Source organism: Rissa tridactyla, chromosome 7, assembly GCF_028500815.1.
Source record: "Rissa tridactyla isolate bRisTri1 chromosome 7, bRisTri1.patW.cur.20221130, whole genome shotgun sequence".
NCBI classification, from domain to species: Eukaryota; Metazoa; Chordata; class Aves; order Charadriiformes; family Laridae; genus Rissa; species Rissa tridactyla.
Genome location: NC_071472.1, coordinates 55,020,401 through 55,044,852, shown reverse-complemented (window position 1 = coordinate 55,044,852; position 24,452 = coordinate 55,020,401). Strand labels below are relative to the sequence as shown.

The 24,452-nt window shown below is 61.5% G+C and overlaps 1 protein-coding gene across 1 annotated transcript; it reads left to right on the top strand.

Annotated features, from left to right (window-relative positions):
* Window positions 1-911: 911 nt before the first annotated feature.
* On the top strand, window positions 912-13,215 carry SSC4D (scavenger receptor cysteine rich family member with 4 domains). The gene is made up of 10 exons (XM_054209742.1): window positions 912-1,029; window positions 4,690-4,725; window positions 5,521-5,826; window positions 7,399-7,470; window positions 8,306-8,620; window positions 9,998-10,078; window positions 10,353-10,430; window positions 11,239-11,550; window positions 12,044-12,121; window positions 12,899-13,215. Exons 1-10 carry the CDS (start codon window positions 912-914, stop codon window positions 13,213-13,215), a joined length of 1,713 nt encoding a protein of 570 aa, XP_054065717.1.
* Window positions 13,216-24,452: the final 11,237 nt, after the last annotated feature.

The following is a 24,452-nucleotide window of genomic DNA, read 5'->3' as shown; positions in this document are numbered from 1 at the left end:
GCACCAGGAAGGACTCTTGGGAGCTGGGAGGCTGTGTCCCCCATGGAGCAGATTCCCTCTTCACGCAGGAGGAGCCGGGCATGGTCTCCAGGAGCCCAGTGGAGGAGGGCATCGGAGGGAGAGGAGCCAAGGCAAAGCAGAAGGTTGGCCATGGCCGTGTCCAGGCTGGGCTTTAGCTGAGTGTTTGTCACTGGCAGAGCTGGAGCAGCCTTGCCAGGGGGGACATGGGGTGGGCAGCCTGGCTGGGGGTGAAGTGAAGCACCGTTCCTTTCCAAAGAGGGTTGTGTGACACGACTTGGTGGAGTACTAGGTTTGGGAAGTGCCTTTCAGGCTTGTGTGGATGGGGAGCTCCTTCCCAATTCTGCCTGGATTTAATGTGTGACTCAGTTTACCCACGTGTGGTATGGGGTGTGTGGTACACATGTGCTATGGGGTTTGCTTGTAACCTCATGTAGAAGAGAAGGACAAGCTCCATGTGGATGTAAACAGGATGGTACCCTGAACGTCCCTGGGGCTGAAGACCCTGGGTGAGGGCTCTGAGGCTCAGCGCCCAGCTGTGCTGGTGGGTCTGAGGTCCATCCTTCTGCCTGTGCAGGAGCCCAGCCCTGAGGCTCTCACCACTTCCACTTTTGGTGGAGTGGGCTTCCACTTGTGGGTGGGATGTGGCCCTGCAGCTTCATCTTGCCACTCAAAAAAAGATCTCTTGTCCTCAATAAATCCAACCTGAATTATTTTTCTTGTGACTCCTGGTCACTGCTCCAGCAAGTGCCGAGGAGGGACTTGTTTGCAGGTCCTGCGTGGCCCTTGCTGGGGCAAAGGCTCTCCTGGCCACCACTGCTAACGCTGCTCTCTGCATGTTTCAGGGACACCCTCTTCTGGACACCCGTCTGCGGGGGGACCGTGGTGCAGCAATGAGACTCGGTCCCCATCCATCCAGCCGGCACGGCACGGGGAGGCCGGACATCGGGGTGCTGCCTCTCTCCCTGATGCCAGCCACCCTCCTCCTCCTCCTCCTCCTCGGCCGCACCGGTGAGCTCCCGCGTAGTGCGGCGGGAGGGGGTAATTTTAGGCACCCACAATCTCCCTCCCAGCCTTGGCTTTGTGGGCAAGAGATTCTCTCCATGGAGAGCCATGAGTGGGAATGTCCCGATGTCCCCAATGGCGTTGAGCGCGCAGAGGGATGGAGGGAAGTTAGAACCATAGAATCACAGAATGGTTCGGGTTGGAAGGGACCTTAAGGATCATCTAATTCCAACCCCCTGCCCTGGGCAGGGACACCCCCCACCAGCCCAGGTTGCTCCAAGCCCCGTCCAACCTGGCCTTGAACCCCTCCAGGGATGGGGCAGCCACAGCTTCTCCGGGCAACCTGTTCCAGTGTCTCACCACCCTCACACCAAAGAGTTTCTTCCTAAACCATGACCTATGCGTGATGGGTTGGAACTAGATGATCTTTAAGGTGTCCCTTCCAACCCCAACCATTCTATCATTCTATGGCAAGCTCAAGAATTCCGGGCAGGGAGCTGCTGGCGATGGGGATGGCGCAGATCCGAGCCCCGGCGCAGGCAGCGCTGCTGGGAGGGTGCCGGTGGCCAAGGGATGGGAGCTGTGGGAGCGCTCCAGCCGAGGCGATGGGTGGGATGAGCATCTGTCCCCTGAGGATGCCGATCCCGGGTCACTCCCGGCAGGCACCGTCTGGCCAGGCTGGGAAGCCTTGAAATCAAACTGGAAAAGGCCATTCCTGCTCTCGACCGAGGGTCCCCAACGAGCGCCGCGGCAGCGTAATTAGCCTGGTGTGACTTTATCAGTGTAATTACAGCCAGGCGGTCGGTAACACCTTCCTGCCTCAACAAAGCCCCGCCAAGACAAAGCCAGCCAGCAAGCAGGCAATTAAGGTGTAGTCAGACACCGTAATTGCGTTTAATCAGTTTTTACAGCTCCCACCCCCTCAGCTGGTGTGTCCCTGTCCCCCCCCCGAGCTGCTGGTGGCAGCCGGGGTGTGGGGACCCCCGGGGGGACCCCAGTGGCTCTGCCGCTGTCCCCTGCACCGCTGGGCTCTCCCGCTTCTCTTCGTTAATGGGCATGGCTAGGTGGCTAACGAAGGGAGGTTTGTCCTCCCATTTAGTGGTTCTGTTTATCCCCGTGCCCCGAAAGGGATGGTGTTTACTCTCAGCTGGTTCCCCCCTTTTTTTTTTCTGGCTTTCTGAAGGTAGATCAGAGAAACGTGAGGGGCCCTCTCTCTCGTCTCCAAAAACGCCAGTTTCCTCTCGTTCCTCATTAACGTAGACATACCAGCCGTATTTTTTCAGGTCTCTCTTGACTTTGCTGGAGGATGCTCTCAAATGAATATTTCAGAGCTTTGATTTTGACTTAAAGGGAGATGAATATTGAATATTTAACAATGTCCTTTTTATCCGCTGCTTTTTCGGGGCTGGAGTGGCCTAGGTGTTAAAAATCAATACAAACCAGGATCAAACAAACGCTCTTCCTAAAAAGCTTTGCATCTCCATATTTTTGGCGCGGGGGGGATGTGAATCACATCTCTCCTGTTACCCAGCCCATGGGCCTGCCGTGTCCTTCCCCGTCCTCTCCTTTGGCGAGCCAGCCTCCCTCTTCCCTTGGTCTCGCCTGTTTAATCCCCAGCTCTCGCTGGCATCGCAGCATCCCTTTCCCCCCTGGCTGGATCCCGCTGGGATGGCTGGAGAGGGCAGCAGTGCCCGACCACGGCTGGAGCCCCCCGGCTGCCGTTGTTCACCGCAACTATGGGTGACATCTCGCTCCTGACCCCTGTTCCTGGGTGCTAAGCCATAGTTACAGCCAGACAGATGCTTTACAGTAATTTTTTTGGGGGGGGGCTTCTAGGTCTTTCCTTGGCCTGGCTCAAGGAGAAGGTCTGCCCTGTTTTGTGGCTGACTTAATGCTCTCCCAGGCCACGTCCCAGCAAGACAAATGGGAGGTGGGTTCATCCGTTCAACTGCCCCCTCCAGGCTCACGGCGGTGACATCCGCCTCCGGAATGGCAGGAATTGACCTTTACGTCATTGCTCGTAGGCTGAGCATGAAGCAGGACAGGGCTGGTGCAAACCAGGGGTAGGAGGAGAGACCACAGAGCCACCATGGGCGGTGATCAGCCCTTGGCTGCTGCGATTAGCGTGGGGGGGATTTTGTTTGCTCGGAAGGTGTCACCCATGGGAGTCTGAAGCCCAAGGAGCCCTGGATGCCGAGGAGATCCGTGCTGCCCTCACCGCGAGCTGGCCACAAGCATCTGCCGGCGGCTTGCAGGCTCCTGGGGCACCCGCAGGGGCAGCGATGGGGACACCCGCACGGTCCAGCCACACGTCCCCATGCCCCAGCAGGGGCATCACGGTCACGTCTCCATGACCCCCTGGACAAGCCGGCGACCTTGGTGCCCCGTGCTGGCAGCATCCCAGGGGGGACCCCATGTCACTCAGAACCGGGGCCAAGAGGGGGTTTTGCGCCCAAATAGCACCCAAACCGTGGGAAAGGGGCCTGATCCGGTGGGGGGAGCAGGTTGTTGGGGGGACCGCTGGTTCTGCCTGTGGTCCCCCCAGAGCATCCTCCTCCCAGCTGTGGGGCTGCTGGCAGGGCGCTTTCAGAGCCCTTATTTAAACCCAGCTGACCGGGATGGGGACTCATCCTACGAGCATTCAGCTCCCTCCGGATGCTGCTTGTTCCCGCTGGTGGGAGAGCGCTGGGAATTAAACGGGAATTAAAGCCCTGTGGCAGCGCCGTGTCTTGTGTGGCCGGGCAGGCGAACCCCGAGGCAGAAATCACCAGAGGTCCACCTGTGTCCCCAAAGTTCTCACCCTCCACGTTCCCTTGGGTGGTGGATGTGGCCCCTCAGCCAGGTTCCTGGAATCGCTGAGGCTGGCTGGAAAACAGATGGGAAGAGACAGGATAAATGCGCATAAATACAGAGCTTGCAAAAAGCAGACTTCATTGGGGGGAAAAAAAAAAAAAAAGAAAAAATCCGTTAAAATGCAGATAGGAATGCCCAGTGGAGCGCCTTCCATCCGGAGACGGTTTCCCGTGCCAGGCAGGATTGGTTTTACTTGTTCCCATCCCACCCCCCGAGTTTTCCGTGGGGAGATGGGGCAGGGGCAGGAGGGTGCGGGAGCTGCCTGGGGACCCACAGCAAGTCAGCGATGGCACCAGGGACAGGCACGAAGGTCCCCGAGAGCCAGCCCAAGGCACAGCCCACCGGGGGCTGCTGCTGGCAGCGAGAGGAGGGAAGGGAAAGGAAGGAGAGGGGGAAGGAAAAGGACGAGCCGGGGAGCAGCTCGCTCTGGGGGAGTTGGTCAGGGCAGCCCTCGGCACTTCTCGGCCACGCTTCTTCTCCGGGAGCTGCACAAACCCGGGTGAACAGGGGCAGGGACACACACACACACGTGTCACCCGGTGCTTAAAGCACAGTCCCACCACAGTTGCTCACGCCACATGCTGCTGCCTCAGTTTCCCCACCCATGAAGCAGACGAAATGATGCCCTGGGCTACTGTGTTTATTTTTTCCCCCTACAAAAAGGGGGAAACGGTCCGGGGGGGGGCTGCTGGGACCTGCCGGTCCCCGCCATCCCCCCCGCATCCCTGCTGCCGTCATCCTCGGAGCTGCATCCCTCCCCTGCTCGCTGCCAGGGCGCTGGGGAGCTCTGATCCCGTCTCTTTTCCCTTGCAGGCACCACCTCCGAGCCCGCGCTGATGCCATTCCCAGGTGAGATTCTTCTCTTTAAGTCGCTTTTCTCCGGGAAGTTGTGTAGTTGAAAAACGCAATTTTTTTTTTTGGTTAAAAATGGGGTTTGGGGAATTTCCCAAGGGAAGCATAACAGTTTGGGACAAAAAGCGGCAACAAAAAGTGAAACTTCTTTTACAGAAAAGGAATAGAGATTCCTTATTATCCCTTTTATGGTTATTATCCCGAGAGGGGAATTTTGCCGCCTCCTGCTGGGTCCCTGTCCCTGTGCCATTCATCACGCCCGAGCGAATAATTCCCTTGACGTGGCAGGCCAGGGCGCTTCCACGCCTGCTCCCCGTCGCCAGCAGCTTGAGCGATCTTCTCCGGCCCACCAGCTCCCACGGGGGACCAGCTCCAGATGCGTTCGTTGAGGCTAATAAGAATTTGCTAATTGCATCTCGTCACTTGTCACCCCAGTCATACGGCATTACATGATGTCACGTGTCCGCTTTCCTCTTCTCCTGCCGGGTCATTGCCCAGGCCATTAGTAGGCAAGATGATGGGGTGATGGTGCATCTCATTAATGTATTGAGATGCATCGAGTCTTCATGTCTGCTGCTTCCAGCAGACGAAGAGAAGCCCATGGTGGTGGTAGCACCAAGTCAACAGCTGCCTTGTGCTACAGTGAAGGGTCACAGTTTTATTTAAGGAGCAGAGATTTGGGGCAGAGAAGGGTCCCGGCCTCTCCATGACAGCCACCGAGTGTTTGCCACCTCCTGGCCCCGGGGCAGGCTCGTTGCCTGCTGAGGGACCTCTCTCTGCCCGTCCTTCCAGAGATACGGCTTGCCAACGGGCCCAGCCGGTGCCAGGGGCGAGTGGAGATCCTCTACAACGGCTCCTGGGGGACGGTCTGCGATGACGACTGGGACATTGTGGATGCCAACGTGGTGTGTCGCCAGTTGGGCTGCGGCCACGCCATCACCCTCCCGGCTGCCATGACCTTCGGCCAAGGGAGTGGACCCATCTTCCTGGACAACGTGGACTGCAAGGGCCGGGAGGCAGCCTTGAGCGAGTGCTGGAGCCACGGCTGGGGCATCCACAACTGCTACCACTACGAGGACGTGGCTGTCGTATGCAATGGTAATAAGGCTGGGTTCCTTGGGGACAAGGAGAGCAGGGGGGTGCCCGCGGTACTGCAAGTCCTGGTGTCCGCAGACACCTTGGGGGAGCCCAAGAGTCGTATCTCAGAGCGTGCTCCTCTGAGCCTGGATCAGCCAAACCTCCTCCGCCTCCTTCCTCCACCCCTTTCCTCAATCCAGGTCATCTCCCCGCTCCACATGCTGGTGCTCCATGGAGTGACTGGCCTGTTTTATGTTCCCCGTCACTCCCAGCTCAGGGACTTTGCAACTTCTCCAGCACAATCCCTGGGGAAAGAGCACAAGCCCACCCACGCTCCTGCCTGAGTCAGCCGCTGCCCAACTGCTCTTTCCCCTTTTGACTTGCCTTTCTTTAAACTGCTGAGCTTGTGGGTAGGAAATGTTCCTAAAGGTGAGAAAAGCAGTGGAAAGCGTTTGAACTTGGCGTGTGAAAGTGGAACGGCTCCACGCCGACCCCTATATACCCTACACGTTCCTCCTGCGCAGCTCCGTGGGGTTTGCTCATCAGCCAAGCGTCAATGGCCGGTAAATGTGAGGATCTGCAGACCCAGAGCTTGGCCACATCTGCAACTGCTGGGTGAATCCCTGCGTCCCGCAGAAGCGGGGCTTGGAAAGGGAGGGTTGCTGGGGTGGCTGGTGGGTTGGACCAGCAGCAACCAGAGAAAGGAGGTCACGGACTGAGCTGGAATCCTGAATCAAGGTGCTGCTGGAGAGGAGGGGTGGAGGGACTGGTGAAGGAGGTGGGGGAGATGGGTCTGACGGCAGAGGAGCGGCTTGAGCCGTTAGGTGTTGGTAGCTTGGTTGGCGGAGGAGACCAGGAGATGCTCTGGGGTGGCCCTCAGAGGAGATGCAGGAGTTTGGCCCGAGAGCTGGAACCCTAGGGAAGGTGCTCCCACCTGTGCCACGTGGAAGCTTTTGAGAGCCAGCTTTCTGTCGGTTGCGGTTATGGAGGAAAGCGTGGAGCCGGCCACCTCTTCACCATGTTGGTGGGCTGGGTTTCCTGGCATGCTTCCCACAGCCCTTGGGCACGTGTGTGGCTGGCTATCGAACCGCTCGGCTCTGGTCCCATCCAGCTCCCCACACCACCCCCAGGTAATTTCACCAGCCCAGCTGAGGAGCTGGGACAAGACGGGCAATATGGTAGCTTGAAACAACGTTGTTAGCAAAAGAAATGTAGGTAAAAGCAGCAGGAAGATCAAAATATTACTGTTCTTTCTATATGTATGCCATGACTTTGAATCCAAATCCCATGATAGGTGGGAGCCTGACTCCTGATAGCTTGGCGCAGAGTCATGACTTACACCAGGTCCTCACGCCGTGCTGCCGGGCACAACTTCCCACCATGTTCCTGCACCTCCATCCGCCTTCCTGCACCCACAACCGGGCAGATCGCCCTGGGCAGGGTGGTACAACCCCCTCTTTCTGTCCCCATCAGGGCTGGTTGGGTGCGAGCCCTCTCGCAGGGTGGGCGGCGTGCAGGGCACTGCTCACGGCCGGCTTTTGGAGGGATGGCTGTGGGCAGAAGCAGATGCCATCCCTCTGCTTCCCTTTTCAGAGCTCTCGCCCACGCAAGCCAGCGAAGGACCGACAAGCAGGACCCTCACATCCTCGGTACAGGATGGGGAAAGTAAGCTGCTCGGCCGTCGCTTGCAGGGTCCCCTGCCCTCCCACCCACCCGCTGCCCCTCCATGTCCTGTGTCCAGCTCTGGAGCCCTCAGCACAAGAAGGACATGGACCTGTTGGAGCAGGTCCAGAGGAGGCCACGAAGATGATCCGAGGGCTGGAGCCCCTCTGCTGTGAGGACAGGCTGAGAGAGTTGGGGGGGTTCAGCCTGGAGAAGGCTCCGGGGAGACCTTCCAGCCCCTTCCAGTCCCTGAAGGGGCTACAGGAAAGCTGGGGAGGGGCTGTTTGTGAGGGCACGTAGCCATAGGACGGGGGGCAATGGTTTAAACTAGAGCAGGGTGGGTTTAGATGAGACATTAGGAAGAAGTTCTGTACACTGAGGGTGGTGAGACACTGGCCCAGGTTGCCCAGAGAGGTGGTGGAGGCCCCATCCCTGGAGACATTCAAGGCCAGGCTGGATGAGGCTCTGAGCAACCTGATCTGGTTAAAGATGTCCCTGCTGACTGCGGGGGGGTGGGACTAGATGGCCTTTAGAGGTCCCTTCCAGCCCAACGCATCCTGTGATTCTATGACTCTGTGTAGCAGTCCGACTCTCCGGCTCCGAGGGGTAGAGCCCTGGGGACCCCATCGTTGCGCCAACCATGGACAAACCCTGTCCCAGAGGTTCACCAAGGCTCCCACCAGCTGGGCTGCCCTAAAGCATCTCCCCTTCCCAGCTGTTTCTCAGCCAGTTTCTGTGCCCTCATGGGCACTGCCAGATCCAGGCTCGGTGACACCGTGTGTGCTGTGGCCTCCTGGGGACAGTGATGCCCTTCTCACCACGTGCTGCCACCCCACAGGTGATGGCAGCATCCGTCTGGTGAGCGGGACCGACACCTGCCAAGGCCGGGTGGAGATCTTCTACCGGGGGAACTGGGGCACCGTCTGTGACGATGACTGGGGCCTGAGTGACGCCAGCGTGGTGTGCAAGCAGGTGGGCTGCGGCCAAGCCCTGGATTACAAGAGCAATGCCTATTTCGGCTACGGCACGGGGCGCATCCTCCTGGACAACGTCAACTGTGACGGCAGCGAGCCCTTCCTCTCCGCCTGCTACAGCCTGGGCTGGGGCATCCATAACTGCGGCCACCACGAGGATGCTGGGGTCATCTGCACAGGTACCAGGGTAGAACATCACCTTCAGGGCTGTCCCCTGGGGGGAAAAAACCCTGGGACATCCTGGTCTCCAAGGAGAAATGGCCTCAGAGAGGCGCGGATGTGCCCAAGGTCAGGCAGGGACCCGGGCTGTGCGCTGCGGGAGCATCCTTTCACAGAACCATGGAATGGTGGGGGTTGGAAGGGACCTCTGGAGATCACCCAGTCCAACGCCCTGCCAGAGCAGGGTCACCCAGAGCAGGTGGCACAGGAACGCGTCCAGGCGGGGTTGGAATGTCTCCGGAGATGGAGACTCCCCCATCTCTCTGGGCAGCCTGTGCCAGGGCTCTGCCACCCTCAGGGTAAAGAAGTTCCTCCTCATGTTGAGATGGAACTTCCCATGGTCAAGTTTGTGCCCGTTACCCCTTGTCCTGTCCCCGGGCACCACTGAGAAGAGCCTGGCCCCATCCTCCTGACACCCCCCCTTTCAGTATTTATAAGTGTTGATAAGGTCCCCCCTCAGCCGTCTTTTTTCCAGACTGAAGAGACCCAAACCCCTCAGCCTTTCCTCATGAGAGAGGTGTTCCAGTCCCCTCAGCATCTCGGTAGCCCTTTGCTGTCCCCTCTCCAGCAGTTCCCCGTCCTTCTTGAACCGGGGAGCCCAGAACCAGACACAGCACTCCGCACGCTTTCTCCTTATCTGCCGTCATCCCGGCGCTCCGGAGCGGGCTGTGACACCACGCCGAGAGCCTGGGACACGACCCGAGCGGCAATTTGCAAGGGAAATGCACCTGCCCGCCTGCCATTTCCCGGCTCTGCCGGCTGGAAAACGAGCTGCCCGCGGCCGGGAGGAGCGAGCGGCTGCCAGGGGCCGGGCACGATGCCAGCCCCAGCCTGTCCCCCCGCCTTTCGCCTCCCGAAATGATGTATTTCTGCCATTCTCCGTTGATTACCATTTATAATGTTAATAATCCCCCTGAATTCCCTCATTATCCCGGCTAATGACGGGAGCAGTAAGTGCCAGCGCTTTTCCCTTTCCCGCTATTAGCGAACAAAGGGGCTGATGCGGGAGAAAAGGGACAATTTTCTCAGGCCGGTCCTTTCCTCCCTAAACATCCCCGTCCCCTCCGGAACCTTGCCCAGGGGAACGGAGCCTTAACGAAGCCTGCCCGATAAACCTCCCAGGCATGCGGAGAAGCGAGGGACCCCTCGGCGCTGCAGGTGGGACCTCGGCGCTCGAGCCGGGGGTGGAGAATCACCATCTCCAGCACGTGGGCAGTAGGGTGGGCACGGGTCCATCTCCCCTGGAGCACCCAGACCGCCCTGGGTCTGCCTCCCGGAGTCAGCAAGTTCACGGCTTTGCAGCTTCTCCCCACGTGTCACCTCTGTGTCACCAACAGGGCTGGACAGGTCCACCATCACGTCCTTCACCACCTCGGTGGCCCTGGACTACGAAGAGACGCTCACTGCCACGGCCACAGGTAGGAGGTCGGCAGCCACCCAGCTCACCCTTGCACCACAGCCAGGGCTGGGGGCGCACTGGGGGGGACCGAGTCTTCCGTGTCCTCCCGTGACCCCAGCACGGCCACCCTGGGCTCCTGCCACATGTAGGTGAGGCTCGGGGGGTGACCTTGCCCACGGCAGGAGGTTGCCATGGGGCCACCGTGGTGCTAGCTGGCACCAGCTGGATTGGGGGCAGCGAGTGCTGGAGCTGGACGCCCCCCCAACGTCCATGTGTCCCCACGCTTGTCCCAGCAGTGACAGATGGCAGGGACCAGCCCTCCCAGGCCACCGAGGTGGTCACCACCGCTCTCCTTACCATCGAGCAGGAAAGTAAGTGAGTGGCCACTGTTAGTCCCGCACAGAGTCCGGCATGGCCCCCCGGGCCCCACGTCCCTGGGGGGTTACCCCATATCCCCAGGGCTCACTCCATGTCCCCCAGCGGTTCACCCCACATCTCCAGGGATTACCCCATGCTCACAGGCATAGCTTGTGCCGCTTGGGAGTCATCCCATGTCCCCAGGGCCACCCCACATCCCCAGGGGCTTCACCCCACATCCCCAGGGCTCAGCGCATGTTCCCAAGGGTTCACCCCATATCCCCAGAGTCTTACCCCACATCCTCAGGGTTCACCCGTATATCCCCAGGGGCTCAGACCATGCCCCCAGGGCTCACCCCTTGTTCCCAAGAGTTTTACCCCATACCCCCAGGGCTCACCCCATATCCCCAGAGTCTTACCCCACATCCCCAGGTCTCACCCCATGCCCCCAGTGCTCATCCCACATCCACAGGCCTCATCCTGTGTCCCCCGGGCTCACCCCATGCCCCCAGGGGGGTGCTCCCATGGCCCCAGGGTCTCACCCCAATTCCCCAGAGCTCACCCCATGTTCCCAGGGTCTCACCCCATGCCCCCACGGGGGTGCTCCCATGTCCCCAGGGCTCACCCTGCATCCCCAGGGATCACTCCATGTTCCCAGGGTCTCACCCCATGCCCCCAGGGTCTCACCCCACATCCCCAGGGCTCACCCCATGCTCCCCGAGCACTCACCCCATGCCCCTGGAGGGTCAGTGGGGGACATCGGACTCCCCGCGGAGCCCCGGTCCCCCCGGCGGCATACCTGTGCCAGGGCCCCCCACGCAGGTGGCGGCGTGCGGCTGGCGAACGGGAACGGGAGCTGCCGCGGGCGGGTGGAGGTGCGGCACCGTGGCACCTGGGGCACCGTCTGCGACGATGACTGGGACTTCCCCGACGCCCAGGTGGTGTGTCGGCAGCTGGGCTGCGGCACCGCCCTCGCCGCCACCGTCCTCGGCTCCTTCGGCTACGGCAGCGGGCCCATCCTGCTGGATAACGTGGGCTGTGGCGGCGGCGAGGCTCGGCTGGCCGACTGCTTCCACCTGGGCTGGGGGCAGCACAACTGCGGCCACCACGAGGATGCCGGGGTCATTTGCCGAGGTGAGAGCGGGAGAGAGCCCGGTGGCCACCTGGTCCCACCTGAGGGTCTTCCCTCGCCAGCTGGGTGGGAGAAGGGAAATGGATGCGACCACCCAGCGTTCTCCAGGTCTCCGCTGAAATCTGGCTCGGTGGCGTGGAAATCCGATGAGATAACAGGCATGGGGAGGATTTCAGCCACGCTCAGACTGGCTGCGGGAAATGGGGTCCCCGAAATGGGGTGGCAGGTGAACGTGAGCCCCCAGACCCTGGGGTTCCTCCTGCCTGCGGGGGGACAGCAGTGGCAGTTGGGTGATGGCTGGAGCATGGGTTCCACCTCCAGTCGCTCTTTGTGCACTTTCCTGGAAGCGCAGTGGCTGCACATCCCACCCCAAACATCCCTGTGTCCATCCCCAGCCAGCCCCACACCATTTCGGGGGGGGGGGGCTCTGACCCAGCCCTGGGGGGCACAGGTGTCCCCTGAGTCACTTTTCCCACCCCTTCCCTGCTGCACCAGGCGCTGACGACTCTGGAGACCATTTCCAAGAAGCCACCGCTACAACCACCACGTCAGCCCCGACTCGTCCCAAGGATGGTAGGTACCGAGGTATCACCGGGGACACAGTGCCAGCCCTGGGGATGCTCTGCACTGGCACAGGGTGGAAATGGAGGTGGCGTGGGATGGAGGCTTCAGCAGTGCCTGACGCACCAACGTGGAGCAGCCCACGGGAGGGGGAAAAGCCGTGCTGGTGGCGCCGTTAAGCCATGGCCTCTCCTGGTGCCCCCAAGGCTGGTCCAGGCAGAGGAGGTGATGGACCTCGGGTGATGGACCATTAGCTGATGGACCTCAGTGGGGACAGGAGGTGATGGACTTCGGTGGGAAGAGGAGGGGATGGACCTCAGTGGGGACAGGAGGTGATGGACCTCAGTGGGGAGAGGAGGTGATGGACCTCGGTGGGGACAGGAGGCGATGGACCTCAGTGGGGAGAGGGGATGGACCTCGCTGGGGACAGGAGGTGATGGACCAGCGGTGCTGAGCTGGGAACAGAGATTATCGTCTGTTCCTTCAACCTGAACATCCACCGTGATGCTTTGGGGATCAGCCCCAGCTCTGGTGCTGGCAAGTGGTCACCCCCTCGTGCTCCTGCCTGCACAGAGGCCGTGGTGGAGCTGTGGGCAGCAGCAAACATCTGCCCAGCCTTGGAGAGACCAGTGCTCTTCTTGCCTGGGGGCCACCTGGCCAGGAAGCCTGGCCCCCTTTCTGCCAGCCCCGGGGAGCCAGCCTGGTGGGTGCCACTCTCCCAGGGTTGTGGCAGGCAGGGAGAGGGGGACGCAGTGCTGGGGTGGGCACCTCACCCCATCCCCTTCCCAGGGTCCCTGCGCCTGGTGAACGGCAGCCACCGGTGCGAGGGGCGCGTGGAGATGTTCTACCTGTCCCAGTGGGGGACGGTGTGCGACGACGCCTGGGACCTGCGGGACGCCAAGGTGGTGTGCAGGCAGCTGGGCTGCGGGCACGCCGTGGGGGCCTGGGGGGAGGCACGCTACGGCCAGGGCACCGGCTACATCTTCCTCGACAACCTCAAGTGCAAGGGCCACGAGCCCTCGCTGCTGCGCTGCTCCCACATCCGCTGGGACGTCCACAACTGCGACCACTCCGAGGATGCTGGTGCCGCCTGCGGCATCCTGTGACCGCCCATCCGCCGGGACCCCCACGCAGGTACTGGGGAGGGGGGGGGACGGGGAGGTTGGAGGGAGGTGGTGGCAATGCCCACGGAGAGGGGCTGAACCCCGGCTGCCGGCCGGGGACACGCACTCTCTGCCTCAGTTTCCCCACTCGCCCCACACTGGCTGGGCCCCCCCGTGGGTGTTTGGGCTCAGGGTGGGAAGAGCTGGGTGGAGGATGGATTTTTCTCAGCACTGAAAATACTGGCTGAAGCTTTCCCCCCCCACACCTCGAAAATGCCCCTTGGAAAAACAAACCCGCTTTTGGTGTGAAACCTGGTTGGTTTCGGCCATTTCGTTTAAGAGATGAGGAGAGAAAAATGGATTTTCTGCTGTGAAAATCACATTAGGTTATACTCGGAAAAATGTAAAAAGGGGCTGAAATCAAACCAGGATGTTCCAGTGGCTCTGCAGCGAGTCGCTGCGGCTCTGCAACTTGCTTTGCAAACCTCCCAGCAATCGGAATATCAGGCTTTTCTTCTCGTTTTGGCGGAAGAAATACCAATTTCCATGCAGCAGGAGTGCAGGCATTGGATCTCACACCCTCTCCAACCCCATCCCGCTTCTCGGCTGCCCAGTGTTTATTCCTGGCGCCCATTTCACCTCCTGTTTCTTTTCCAAAAGCTGCTGGGCTTGTGGGGAGCTCAGCTGGGATTTCCTTTCCCTGGGGGGGTCTTTGGCACTGCCAGTCCCTGCCCAAAAAATCCCCTGGGGAGCAGGGAAGGACGGGGCTCCCCGCACCCTCCCCATCCTTCCTCCGTCCTGCGCGGTCCAGACCAGCTCTGGCTGCTCCTTCCCAGGAGCTCCGGGATGCTCCGAGGTGTCCGGGGCAGGCCGGGAGCTGGCAGACAGTGCAGGAGCAGATGGAAAACCCTAGGGAAGATCCCAAATCCCTGCCCAGGGCGCGGGGAGCGCGGTGGGGCTGAACCCAAACCCTCCCCGGGGTGAAAGCTGTTTCCCTCCCAGCTCGGGTGGAAGGACGCAGCCCGCAGCACCTGCCGCCCGCGCCGTCAGCCCTCTGCGGTGCCAGACGGGACACCGGCACAACCATCCTTGGGTTTTCCTCGACGGGGCGCCGGGGTGGGGAAGGCGCAGAGCGGGTCCCGGCCGCTCCCCCCGCCGCACTCGCTCCTCCATTCGTGCAATTCTCTTGTTAATTGTGCCTATTCCTGGGGTTCCCTCCACCCACCCGCCCCCTTCGTTTGTCTTATCCGTGTCTCGGTTTGTTTTGTGAATAAATAAAAGCCCTTTGAAAGTGTGCTGAGACCTGACTTGCTTCCCTGCCACCCCCTCCAAGCCCAGACAGGCGCAAACAGCTGGGGGACCCGTGATGCCCCGAGCCCAGAGGCTGCCAAAAATCGATGCGAATCCCTTGCTGGCCCTTGATTCCCACCCAGCTGGGAGCCGAGCTTGGACCCTTCCCCATCCCGGCTCCAGGGGTACAGCCCTGAACCCCAAGTTCGGGAGGCAGGGGTGAGGTTGTGTCCGGCTCGGGGTTTGTTCCTGGTGGGATTTGGCAGCCCCGTGGGCTGCGGGGAGGCTGCCGAAGCGGGCGCGTTGCCGTTGTGCGGCTGTACGGGCTCTGCAGTGCTGACAGCGGTAAATTCGGTGCTGTTCGCCAACGAGCAGACGGGAAGAGAGACTGTCCTGGGAGCTGCTGCCTGCTGCTGCCTGCTGCTGCCTGCTGCTGCCTGCAGGGACAGGCTGTGACCGTGGGGATGGGGACCAGGAGAGAGGGTTCCCCAGTTCGGGAAGGCTTTTCTGCACCCCAATGGCCAGTGGCGGTGGCCTGAGCCGCAGCTTGCTGGGAGATGGCACGTCCCAGCCACCGGACCGCTGTGGACATTGATGTCCCCGAGCAGCTCCCAGCCTGCTGCGGGTCCCCTCGGGTGTCCTTGGCCCTGTGCCCCGGCAGCCAGCATCAGGATGATGGTTGCCACCTCTCCCACCGCTTTCGTAGGCAGGGCTTTCCCAGCACTTTTCTCCCAGTTCAGATTTCCATCAGTGGGGAAACTGAGGCACGGGAGCATCTTCCAGGCAGCACAGTCGGACTTGGGCTTGCTGGGACCCTGGGAGAGGGCAGGGAGGTGGTGTATGAATGAAACCTCCCCTTTTACCGGGTTCCCAGGTCCTGCACGCTCGGCTGCCCACCCCGCTGCCTCCTTGCCCCTCCTCGCCCCCTCCTCGCCCCCCCTGCTGCCACCACCGCCTCCGCCTCGCCTCCTGCCTCCGGGACAGCTGGGCGATCCTGGGTCCTGCTGGGAGCAGAGGGGGGTACAGGGCTGTCCCCAGCAGCCCCCCTCCCCAGCCCATGCCAGCTGGGGATGGGTCAGAAGGTGCTGTGGGCTCCCCCTCCCCATGGCTACGGGAGGTGGGAAGGGGGCTGGTGGCGAGGGGCTGCTCTGGGGGCTGCTGCCTCCTGGGGTGAGAGATGATGAGAAAGGCTGGGCTGGCTTTTCCCTGTTTTCCCTGGGGACTGCGCCCTGAGCCGGCAAAACTGGGCTGGTGTTTGGTGTCACCCCGCACCCTGCTCCTCCTCGCTTTGGGCTGGGAAGAGCAGGTCCCGCTCGCCCTGGGCTTCTCCCTCCCACGACCTGCAGTCCGGCAAGGAAAGGGTTTCCAGGCAGGAGAGACAGCAGCCTCCTCCCTTGTCTTCCAGCCATTTCTCCCGCAGACAGGGCTCAGGATGCGCTGGGATCCACAGGGATCCCCCCCAGACATCCCATATCCAAACTGGGCATCGTCTCCATGGGAGTGACATGGCAGGGCGGGAGCAGGATGCCAGAGTGGGGGATGCTCTGGTCCTGGAGCAGGGTACCAGCACGGGGGATGCTCTGGCCCTGGAGCAGGGAACCAGCACAAGGGGATCCCCTGGCCCTGGAGTTGGGTACCAGCACGGGGGATGCTCTGGCCCTGGAGTCGGGTACCAGCACGGGGGATGCTCTGGCCCTGGAGCCGGGAACCAGCATGGGGGATGCTCTGGCCCTGGAGCCGGGAACCAGCACAAGGGGATGCTCTGGCCCTGGAGCCGGGTACCAGCACGGGGGATGCTCTGGCCCTGGAGCAGGGAACCAGCACGGGGGATGCTCTGGCCCTGGAGCCGGGAACCAGCATGGGGGATGCTCTGGCCCTGGAGCCGGGTACCAGCACAAGGGAATCCCCTGGCCCTGGAGTTGGGTACCAGCACGGGGGATGCTCTGGCCCTGGAGCAGGGAACCAGCACGGGAGTACCAGTACAGGGGATGCTCTGGCCCTGGAGCAGGGAACCAGCACGGGGGGTTGCCGATGGCGCGAGAGCACCCTGCTGCGGGACCGCAGCCAGGCCGCGGTGGCTGCGTGGGAGCCAGGAGAAGCCGCGGTGCCCGCCCGGCTCTTCTCCTCCTGCCGACGTCAGCTGTTTCACCGCGCCTGGAGCAGCTGTAGCTCCACACTGGTCGATGCCATCGATTAGTTCCTCTCCCCATCCCTGGAGAGGGGATGGTGCTGGGGGCGGCAGTGAGGGGAGAGAATAAATATTTCAGCAGGCTCAGGCAAAAGCTGGGGTTATTTTGGGGCTGGGATTTATGGGCTATTAGGAATAAGGAATGAGTCTGTGCTGGGGAGAGGAGACCCATTAATCCAGGCTGAAGGAGCACAAATGAGCAAGGGGAAATGGAGGAGGCTTTAATTATTTCGCTGTGTTCCAGAATAATAAGCCGGCTCTCCAGCCGAGCACTGGCGTGGGGCTCGGGAGCTCTGCTCCCTGGAAGTTGGGGCGGGCGAGGGGGCACTCACAGTTAAATCCCCTCCAGCTGGATGAGCAGTGCTGGGAGGGATGGGGAGTCCCATTCTGGGACCAGTATGAGACCAGTACAAGCAGCGTTGCCGGCTGGGACATGGGATGGGGGATGCGCTGCTTGCGGGGGGAGGCTGCAGAGCGCGGGGATGGCTGGAGGGGTGCGTGGGTTGGTGGCCGGTCCCAGGGGTGCCTTTCCCCGGCTGGCCACCTCCGCCGTGCCCCGTTAAGGCAATCCTGTCTGCGCCTGTAACCGGAGGAGCGGGGGTGAGTCACTGCCGGAGGCAGCCCTGGCTCGGAGAGCATCCCTGGCTCCGCTGCGCCCAGCACCACCTGGGTGACCTTGGGCTGTGCTCCACTCCCCGGCTCGCTGTGCCCCACCCCCGGCTCTCCCTGCTGCCTCCGCATCCCCCTTGCATGCCTCAGTTTCCCCGGAGGCACACAGGATGCGGGTCCTGGTCACCCCTTGGCACCCTCGGGGAGCTGCAGGGGACCAGCTGGGAGCAGGGGGCACGGCTTTCCCCACGGGGGGCACCGCGGGACAGATTTACCCCCGCCGGAGCAGCCTGCCCCATCCCTAGCGGTGGGGGGTCCCAGGGATGTGAGCACCCACGTTGGCAGGGATGCAGGGCAGGGACAGCCTTGGACCACCTCCTCCTCCGATGGGATGGATGAGGACCAGGTCTCCCTGCAGCATCCCTGCGGCACGGCACGTCCTGCTCCCTCGCGAGCGGGGCTCAGGGTGCCAAGGTCACCCAGTGGGACCGTCGTGGGGCGCAGGAGCCGTTCACCGCCCCCCGTGCCGCCCAGCGTCCTCCTTCCCGGCTCCTGCCGGGCCTGCCGCCGCGGCTCCCGCTGACGTCACCCTGCCGGAGCCAGGAGCTATTTTGGGAACTGCAAAGTCACTGGCGCAATTAGTCCGCTGGCAAAGGGAGCGGGGCGGCGGGGGGGACCGCGGGGATGGCTGGCTCTCCACGCCATGCCGTGCCGTGCCGTGCCGTGCCGGGGGGCTGCGTGGCCACGGCCCACGGGCACCACCAGATCTGCGCCTCTCCTTGCGCCTGCAGGCTCAAGGGCTCCCTCCGCCAGGGTAAACGGCTGCAAATCCTCCCCATCCATCATCTCCTCCTCTCTGCCTTCTTTTTCTTTTTCCCCTATTTTTTTTTTTTTTTTTAATTTTATTTCGTTCCCCTGGCAGGAGCCACCCCACGTGGGCTGCTGGATGCTGGCAAAAGCCAGCTCGCTGCCGCCTCACTGCCGTCGCTTGCATTTAGAGGAGAGGCAGGAAAGCAATTAGCTGGCAGCGATGCCGGCAACGTGCTTCCCATGGCAATGCCGCGGGCGAGGGGCTGCCCGGGGGGGGAGCGGGGGTCCCTGGGCTCCCTGCCTCCGGCTATGCCTTTGGTTTAATCCAGCATCTTCTCGGATGCAGCTGTCGGGGTGCAGGATGGGTGCTCCCGGCTGCACAGCCCTGTTGTGCCCCATCCCAGGGATGGGGACGTGCCACGTGCTGCTGTCACAGCAGAGGGACGCCCGTCCCCGAGGGAACAGCACAAGCAGACAGCGCGGTCCTGCCCTGCAAGTGGCTTCGTGCCTGGGGACACGGGGACAGTTAGAGGGGACAGTTGGGGCGCTCAGCCCTCCTCCCCCGGTGCCGGTTGCTTTCTCTGGCCACCCTCCCCCCCTCCCGGTGACCTCCAGGTCACGGCCAGCGGGGATGTGCACAGAGATGCTGTGAGAAGCTGATCCCAGCAGGCTCCAAACACCCCAAAATTGGGGCTCAAAAAATCCCTTCAAAAAGCCCAAGACTTCCCCATGTGACCCCGGCACCTCTCTCCGTCCCATCCCACAGGAAAAATACCCAAATCCTTTCTCCCAGCGCCTTGGGAGGTGCCATAGCAGGAGCCGGTGCTCTGCTCCCCAAACCCTGAGCCCCACTTTGGGCAGGGAGCCCCCCGGGGCCGGATCCGGCACGCTGCCCATCCCCTGCCCAAGGGCACGGCAGAGACGTTTGGGTGCAGGCAGGATGACACCCACTGTTCCCCATCGCTGGGACCCCCAGTTCAGCCCTGGAGGGGGGGTCCCTGCCTGCGCTGGGGCTGGAGTAGCAGCCCGTGGGTGGGGATGGAGGGTGCTGGGTGGGAATAGGGGTCTGGTTGGTGGCTCTGGGGGTGACAGGGACCATGGGAGGGCAGTGGCGAGGTGGGGAGCGTGTGTGTCCCCCCCCAGGGCTGGAGGAAGGGGCTGGGAGCTGAGTGAGGCTGTGCTGAGTCACGCTGCAGAGCCGGCGAGCAGGACTGCAGCAAGCGGCTCGCTGCCGCCCGCCTGCAATGGGGACAATGTGACAGCCCCGTCCCTCCCACCCGCAGCACGCTCCGGCTCCTTGCCCGCTCCTGGGGGTCCAGGAGGCTGATGGGGGGGGTGATGCCCAGGCTGGGGGATCCCGGCTGTACCCCAGGTCACGGCTGTCTCGGTGCTCCCGGCCCTTCTTACGCCTCCACTTCAATAGGGATGGGGCAGCTCTGGGATGGGGGTCCCGGGGACCCCAGGCAGGGAGGGGGAGGACTGAGCTGTCCTTGGAGGATGAGTGTCCCCAGCCCCAGTGCGGAAGGGTGTCCCCAAGTAGCCATGACCAGGGGGGCAGCAGGGTCTAGGGGCCACTCACTGACAGCACAAACGCAGAAATGCACTTGGCAGCTGCTGAAACATGGGGTGGCTTTGCCCTGGCACCGGGAGGATGAGGGGGTTGGTTGGCAGAGACCCCCCCCCCCCCAGCTCCTACCCCACGCCACCAACCCAGGGCACGAGGCTGAGCATCCAGCCCTGCGCCGGGTCCCCAACACCCCTGCCACCACATGGGACAAAGGGCTGAGGCAGGTCCCCGCTGCAGAGGGAAACTGAGGCACAGGGGGTGCCCAGAGGATTGGCCCCGCATGCTGCCACCTCTGAGGCTCAGAGCCTGGCACAGCCCCGTCCCCATGGGACGCTGGTGACCACCCTGCCCTGTGCTGCCCACCGGCCCCGCAGAGCTCCAAGCCGCTTCTGGAGGGACGGAGACAGCCAGGGCTTTTTTTAGGTGCTCCATGAGTGCTGTCTGGGCGGTATTTATATCGGCTCCTTAAATAAGACCTGCCATCTGAGCCCGATGCGCCTGCTTAATTATTAATGTCCTGCGGGGAGGCGGTGCGCACCCTCCCGCTGGGTCCATTGTGGGGTCCCTCACCCTGGCTCCCCCCGGCTCCCCGGCCGCACCCAGGGCGAGGGCTGACATCCCAGCCACCCCCCGGCCATGCATCCCGCATGGGAGCATCTTCCCTGGGGCTGGGAGAAAGGCTGGCGGGGGGGATTTTCTGAGCGGAGTGTGCCGTGGTGGCATGGGCATCGCTGGAGTTCTCAGCGCCGGGGGACTTGTGCAGGTGTTAGGGATAAGGAGAGGGGTGGGAGGCACCGTCCCCATCCCGTCTCAGTGGCTTGAGGTGGTCCCAGGGGAAATTCATCCCCGGGAGCCCGGCTGTGCACCCCGAGGGGTAGGGGCAGCCCCGCTTTGTGGCAGGACTGATGCTAAACAGCGCAGGGGGGCAGCTGCTGCCAGAATTAATTTGGGCTTGGAAAGTGTTTTGAAACCCTGAGAGGAAAGGCCGGGGCTGAGTTACAAAGCGCTGCGGCTCTGCAGACGGGGGGAAGGAAGCTCCCCTTCAAAGCTCCGCTGGTCTGGTGGGCTCGTCGCCGGCCGCACCATCAGCCACGGCCCCTCCATCGCCTCCTGCCCCCAGCCCTGGCTCTGGGGCGTTTTGGGGATGGTTGGTGCACCCCCGAGCTCGCTCAGGTGTTGGGTGCAGGGTCCTTCCTCGGGGCTGGCGGGACCCCCCAGCTTTGGTGCCTGGCGGGGTGGAGGGGTGCTGGGCCGGGACCAAGCCTGCACCCTGGCAGGTCGGGGAGCGCTGACGGTGGGTGTGGTGGGAGAAGGGATGCCCTTGGCCTGCTCCTGGGATTCTTCCCTTGCCACATTGCACAGCCGGGCTCAGGGCAACGAGGTGGAAAAGGGGCCAGGGTGCCAGGGTGTCGAGGTGCTGGGGTGCTGGGGCCAGGCAGCATGGCACCGCATGGGAAAGCATGGTTGTCCTGCAGCCTGTGGGGAAGGGGAGACCAAAGCCAGAGGTTTCCCCAGCTTGTTTTTCACTAGCCCAACTGCAAGACCCAGAAAACTGCCTCCCTGGGGCAAGCAACACCTTCCTCGGGGCAACCTGAGCAGCAGCCGCCCGGGCAGCAGGGCTGGAGGGTGAGCACCCAGTCCGGGAGCCCCGGGGCTGTGCAGGGGCCAGGGCAGCATCCCAGGGACGGGACCCAGCCCAGCTCCACGCACTGTCCCCAGGGGATGCCACCCTGTGTCCCCTGCTCTGCCCGGCTTTGCCACCCACGGACTGAAGGCACCGGGTCACTGCTTGCTGTTGAAGTAAGGTGTTGCAGGTTTGCCTGAGTCACCAACGGGTGACCGCCCTTGCCCTCGGCATGGGGACAGGCTGGGGCACCTCCACCATGCATCCTCCTCGCCATACATCCCCTCGCCATACACCCACCTCCACCATACATCCCCCTCGCCATACATCCCCTCGCCACACATCCCCTCGCTACGCATCCCCTCGCCACGCATCCCCTCGCCACGCATCCCCCTCTCTCCAAACAAGCAAACACGGAGGGAAGGGACACACACAAGCATGGCTCTCCCGCAGCAAGCGAGGGGTGAGGATTTCTGGATCCATCTTTGGAGCACTCGGCAGCTAACCCAAGCAGACCTCCGAGTCAAAGAGAATTTCTTCCCTTGCAGTGTCACGAGGCATTGACAAGACATAGCGGGGAAGGCAAGGAAATGTGAAGAGAAGGACTCGTCTTCCAGGCCGCAGGAATTAACAAAGTGGCACACTTGAACGCGACGGAGTATTTTTAATACCGTAGGCGGAATTGGGGTTATTAGGTTTTTCTGGGACATCTGCAGAACGGACCCGCATCCTTCGGGTCTTTGTGATTTCCCAACCCAGCAGCCGCCTGGGCTCTTGCTGAGGGGTGTCTGTAGGTACCCGGCAGAGGTGGGAGGGGGACGTTTAGTGACATTTGGTGACGGGCAGCCAGATGCCACCTCCGGCTGCCTGGGCTGCCCACCAGAAGCACCAAGTTCGGCTTCTAACTCTGGCCATTCACTGTGTAACCTTCATCCCACCGCTGCCCGGTCTGTAAAACAGAAGAATTAAGCGGTGCGAGGCAGGCTGATTTATGCATCGGAGCCCAAAAAGGGGGCTGGATACACTGCAGATAAATATTACGGCCAGCGCACTATTCTGAAGAATTTACAGCATTATGAATATCATGTTCTGACCTGGGATGGGGAAGGAAATCATCTGCCTTGAGAAATGTATTTATTGCTACGGTGCTTCGACAGGAATAAATCAGTATTTGTTTGGTCTGGGGCAAACACGCCGCACCATAAATCGGCAGAGCTGCGGTGGTTTGGATGAGCTGAGAACCTGCCGTATTTATGTAAATTACTAGATAAGCGTCAAAAGGTTTGTACGGAGAGGTGATATCTTTTATTAGGCCTGTTGATATATTTGGAGAAACCAGAAGAGCTTCCAGGCGCACAAGTGTTTCTTCAGGTCCAGGCTTGTGTTCGATATTGTCCGTGAGAATCCAGGAATTGTACCCAAGGGCCAATATTATTTTTTTCCAAGGGAGAGGCACCATACATCCAACCCAAACGTGGCAGCATCACTTAAGAGGTGTCCAGGATGAGCAGGCACCTCCGCTCTGGTCCGTACCCGGAGATGTGATAGTCCTGCTCGGCTTGGGTGATGCCCCATGGCATTCCTAGATACCTCCAGACTATTGATGGCAGCAATAGCTGAAAAACCAGTTTGGGATCCACGACCTACTTTAATATTCTCTTGGATTCTCCATTTTTTTACTCAAATGCTCTCCCCAAAGCTGGCGTCATGTAGAAAACAACGCAAAAACCCGCTGCTGAGCTCTCCAGAGACGATGGCGAGCCTCCTCAGAAGGATGAATGCCCCATTCTCAGGAAAGAGGAATAAACTGCCCTTGTCTACGGGCGCTCTCCTTGGGATAGCCGTGGTGGTAAACAAAGGCCGGGCACAAAGGCTGTTCTCTCTCCAGAACCACGTGTGCCGCGGGGTGTGAGGCCGGGGAGGCGAGCAAGGAGACAGCGGTTTATTTTAGGGAGGAAATAGAGAGGATCTGGGCGTATTTCTAGTTTTATTTCTCAGAAGGCGTGATTCCTCCTGCTCTCAGAAGCTGTAAACAAAGAAGTATTTTGTGTAAAACAAATCCATTCGATACAATCCTTGGTTATTCTTAAAGCAGTGCTAAAACCACAATAAAGATGGAGATCTCATGCCAAAACGGTGTTACTTGCCGTCACAAAGCACTGTCAGCATTTCCAAACCAATTTGTCCCCAGCCACGTGGCCGAGGCCATGGCTCCGTTCATCAGACCCCTCTCCTTTCCCCCAGTGCTGCAGCGTCCTCCCAGCATCACTTTATCCATCGGCTTTTTAGGAAAACGGGATCTCTGATGGCTCCTAATGGAGTTCCTAATGCACAGCAGAAGCTCTGCTAGGCCGGAGCGGACGTGCGCTTTTATTTCATGCGTTATTGATGAGGGAGCGCACCGCGCTCCCAAGCTGCCCACTCATAAATTATCCAGCGTGGCTCTTCGGCGGGGCTGCTCTCCTCCGCAGCTCAGCGGGGAGGACCACATCCCACGGCATGGGAAAGGGGACAAGGGGCACTTGTTTGCCCCGAGCTGTGTCACCGCAGGCTGGCCCAGCACCGTCACGGTGTCACAGACCCCACGGCCCTCTGTGGGTGTGGAGGGTAACCTGGGGGAGCGCCCCAGCGCCAGGGCAGCCCCCAGCCGCCCGGCAGCGTGGCAAAGGCCACGCCAATGGGGCTGCGGGCCTGTGTTGGCCAGGGTGGATGGTGGCCCTGGGTGGGCTTGGGCTGGGGGTGGGACCTGGCTGTGAGTGGGCCTGGGCTGAGTGGGCCTGGATTGTGTGAGTCTGGGCTGTGAGGGGGTCTGGGTTGGGTGTGGGTCCGAGTTGTGAGTGGGGCTCGTTTATGAGTGGGTCCAGACCGTGAGTGGGTCCAGGCTGTGAGTGGGTCTGCGTTGTGAGTGGGTCCGGGCTTGCGTGTGGGTCTGAGCTGGGTGTGGGTCTGGGTTGTGAGTGGGTCCAGGTCCAGGCTGTGAGTGGGTCTGGGTTGTGAGTGGGTCTGGGCTGTGCGTGGGCCTAGGCCGTGAGTGGGGCTGGGCTGGGCTGGCCTAGGCTGAGTGGGTGTGGGTTGTGTGTTGGTCCAGGCTCTGAGTGGATCTGGGCTGTGTGCGAGTCCAAATTGTGAGTGGGCCCAGGCCATGAGTGGGC

Bases quoted from the DNA above. Each gene is read 5' to 3' on its own strand.
- SSC4D (XM_054209742.1), top strand. From the start codon at position 912: ATGAGACTCGGTCCCCATCCATCCAGCCGGCACGGCACGGGGAGGCCG. The intron at 1,030-4,689 runs GTGAGCTCCCGC...TTTCCCTTGCAG, and splicing joins CCTCCTCCTCGGCCGCACCG to GCACCACCTCCGAGCCCGCG. The intron at 12,122-12,898 runs GTAGGTACCGAG...TCCCCTTCCCAG, and splicing joins CCCGACTCGTCCCAAGGATG to GGTCCCTGCGCCTGGTGAAC.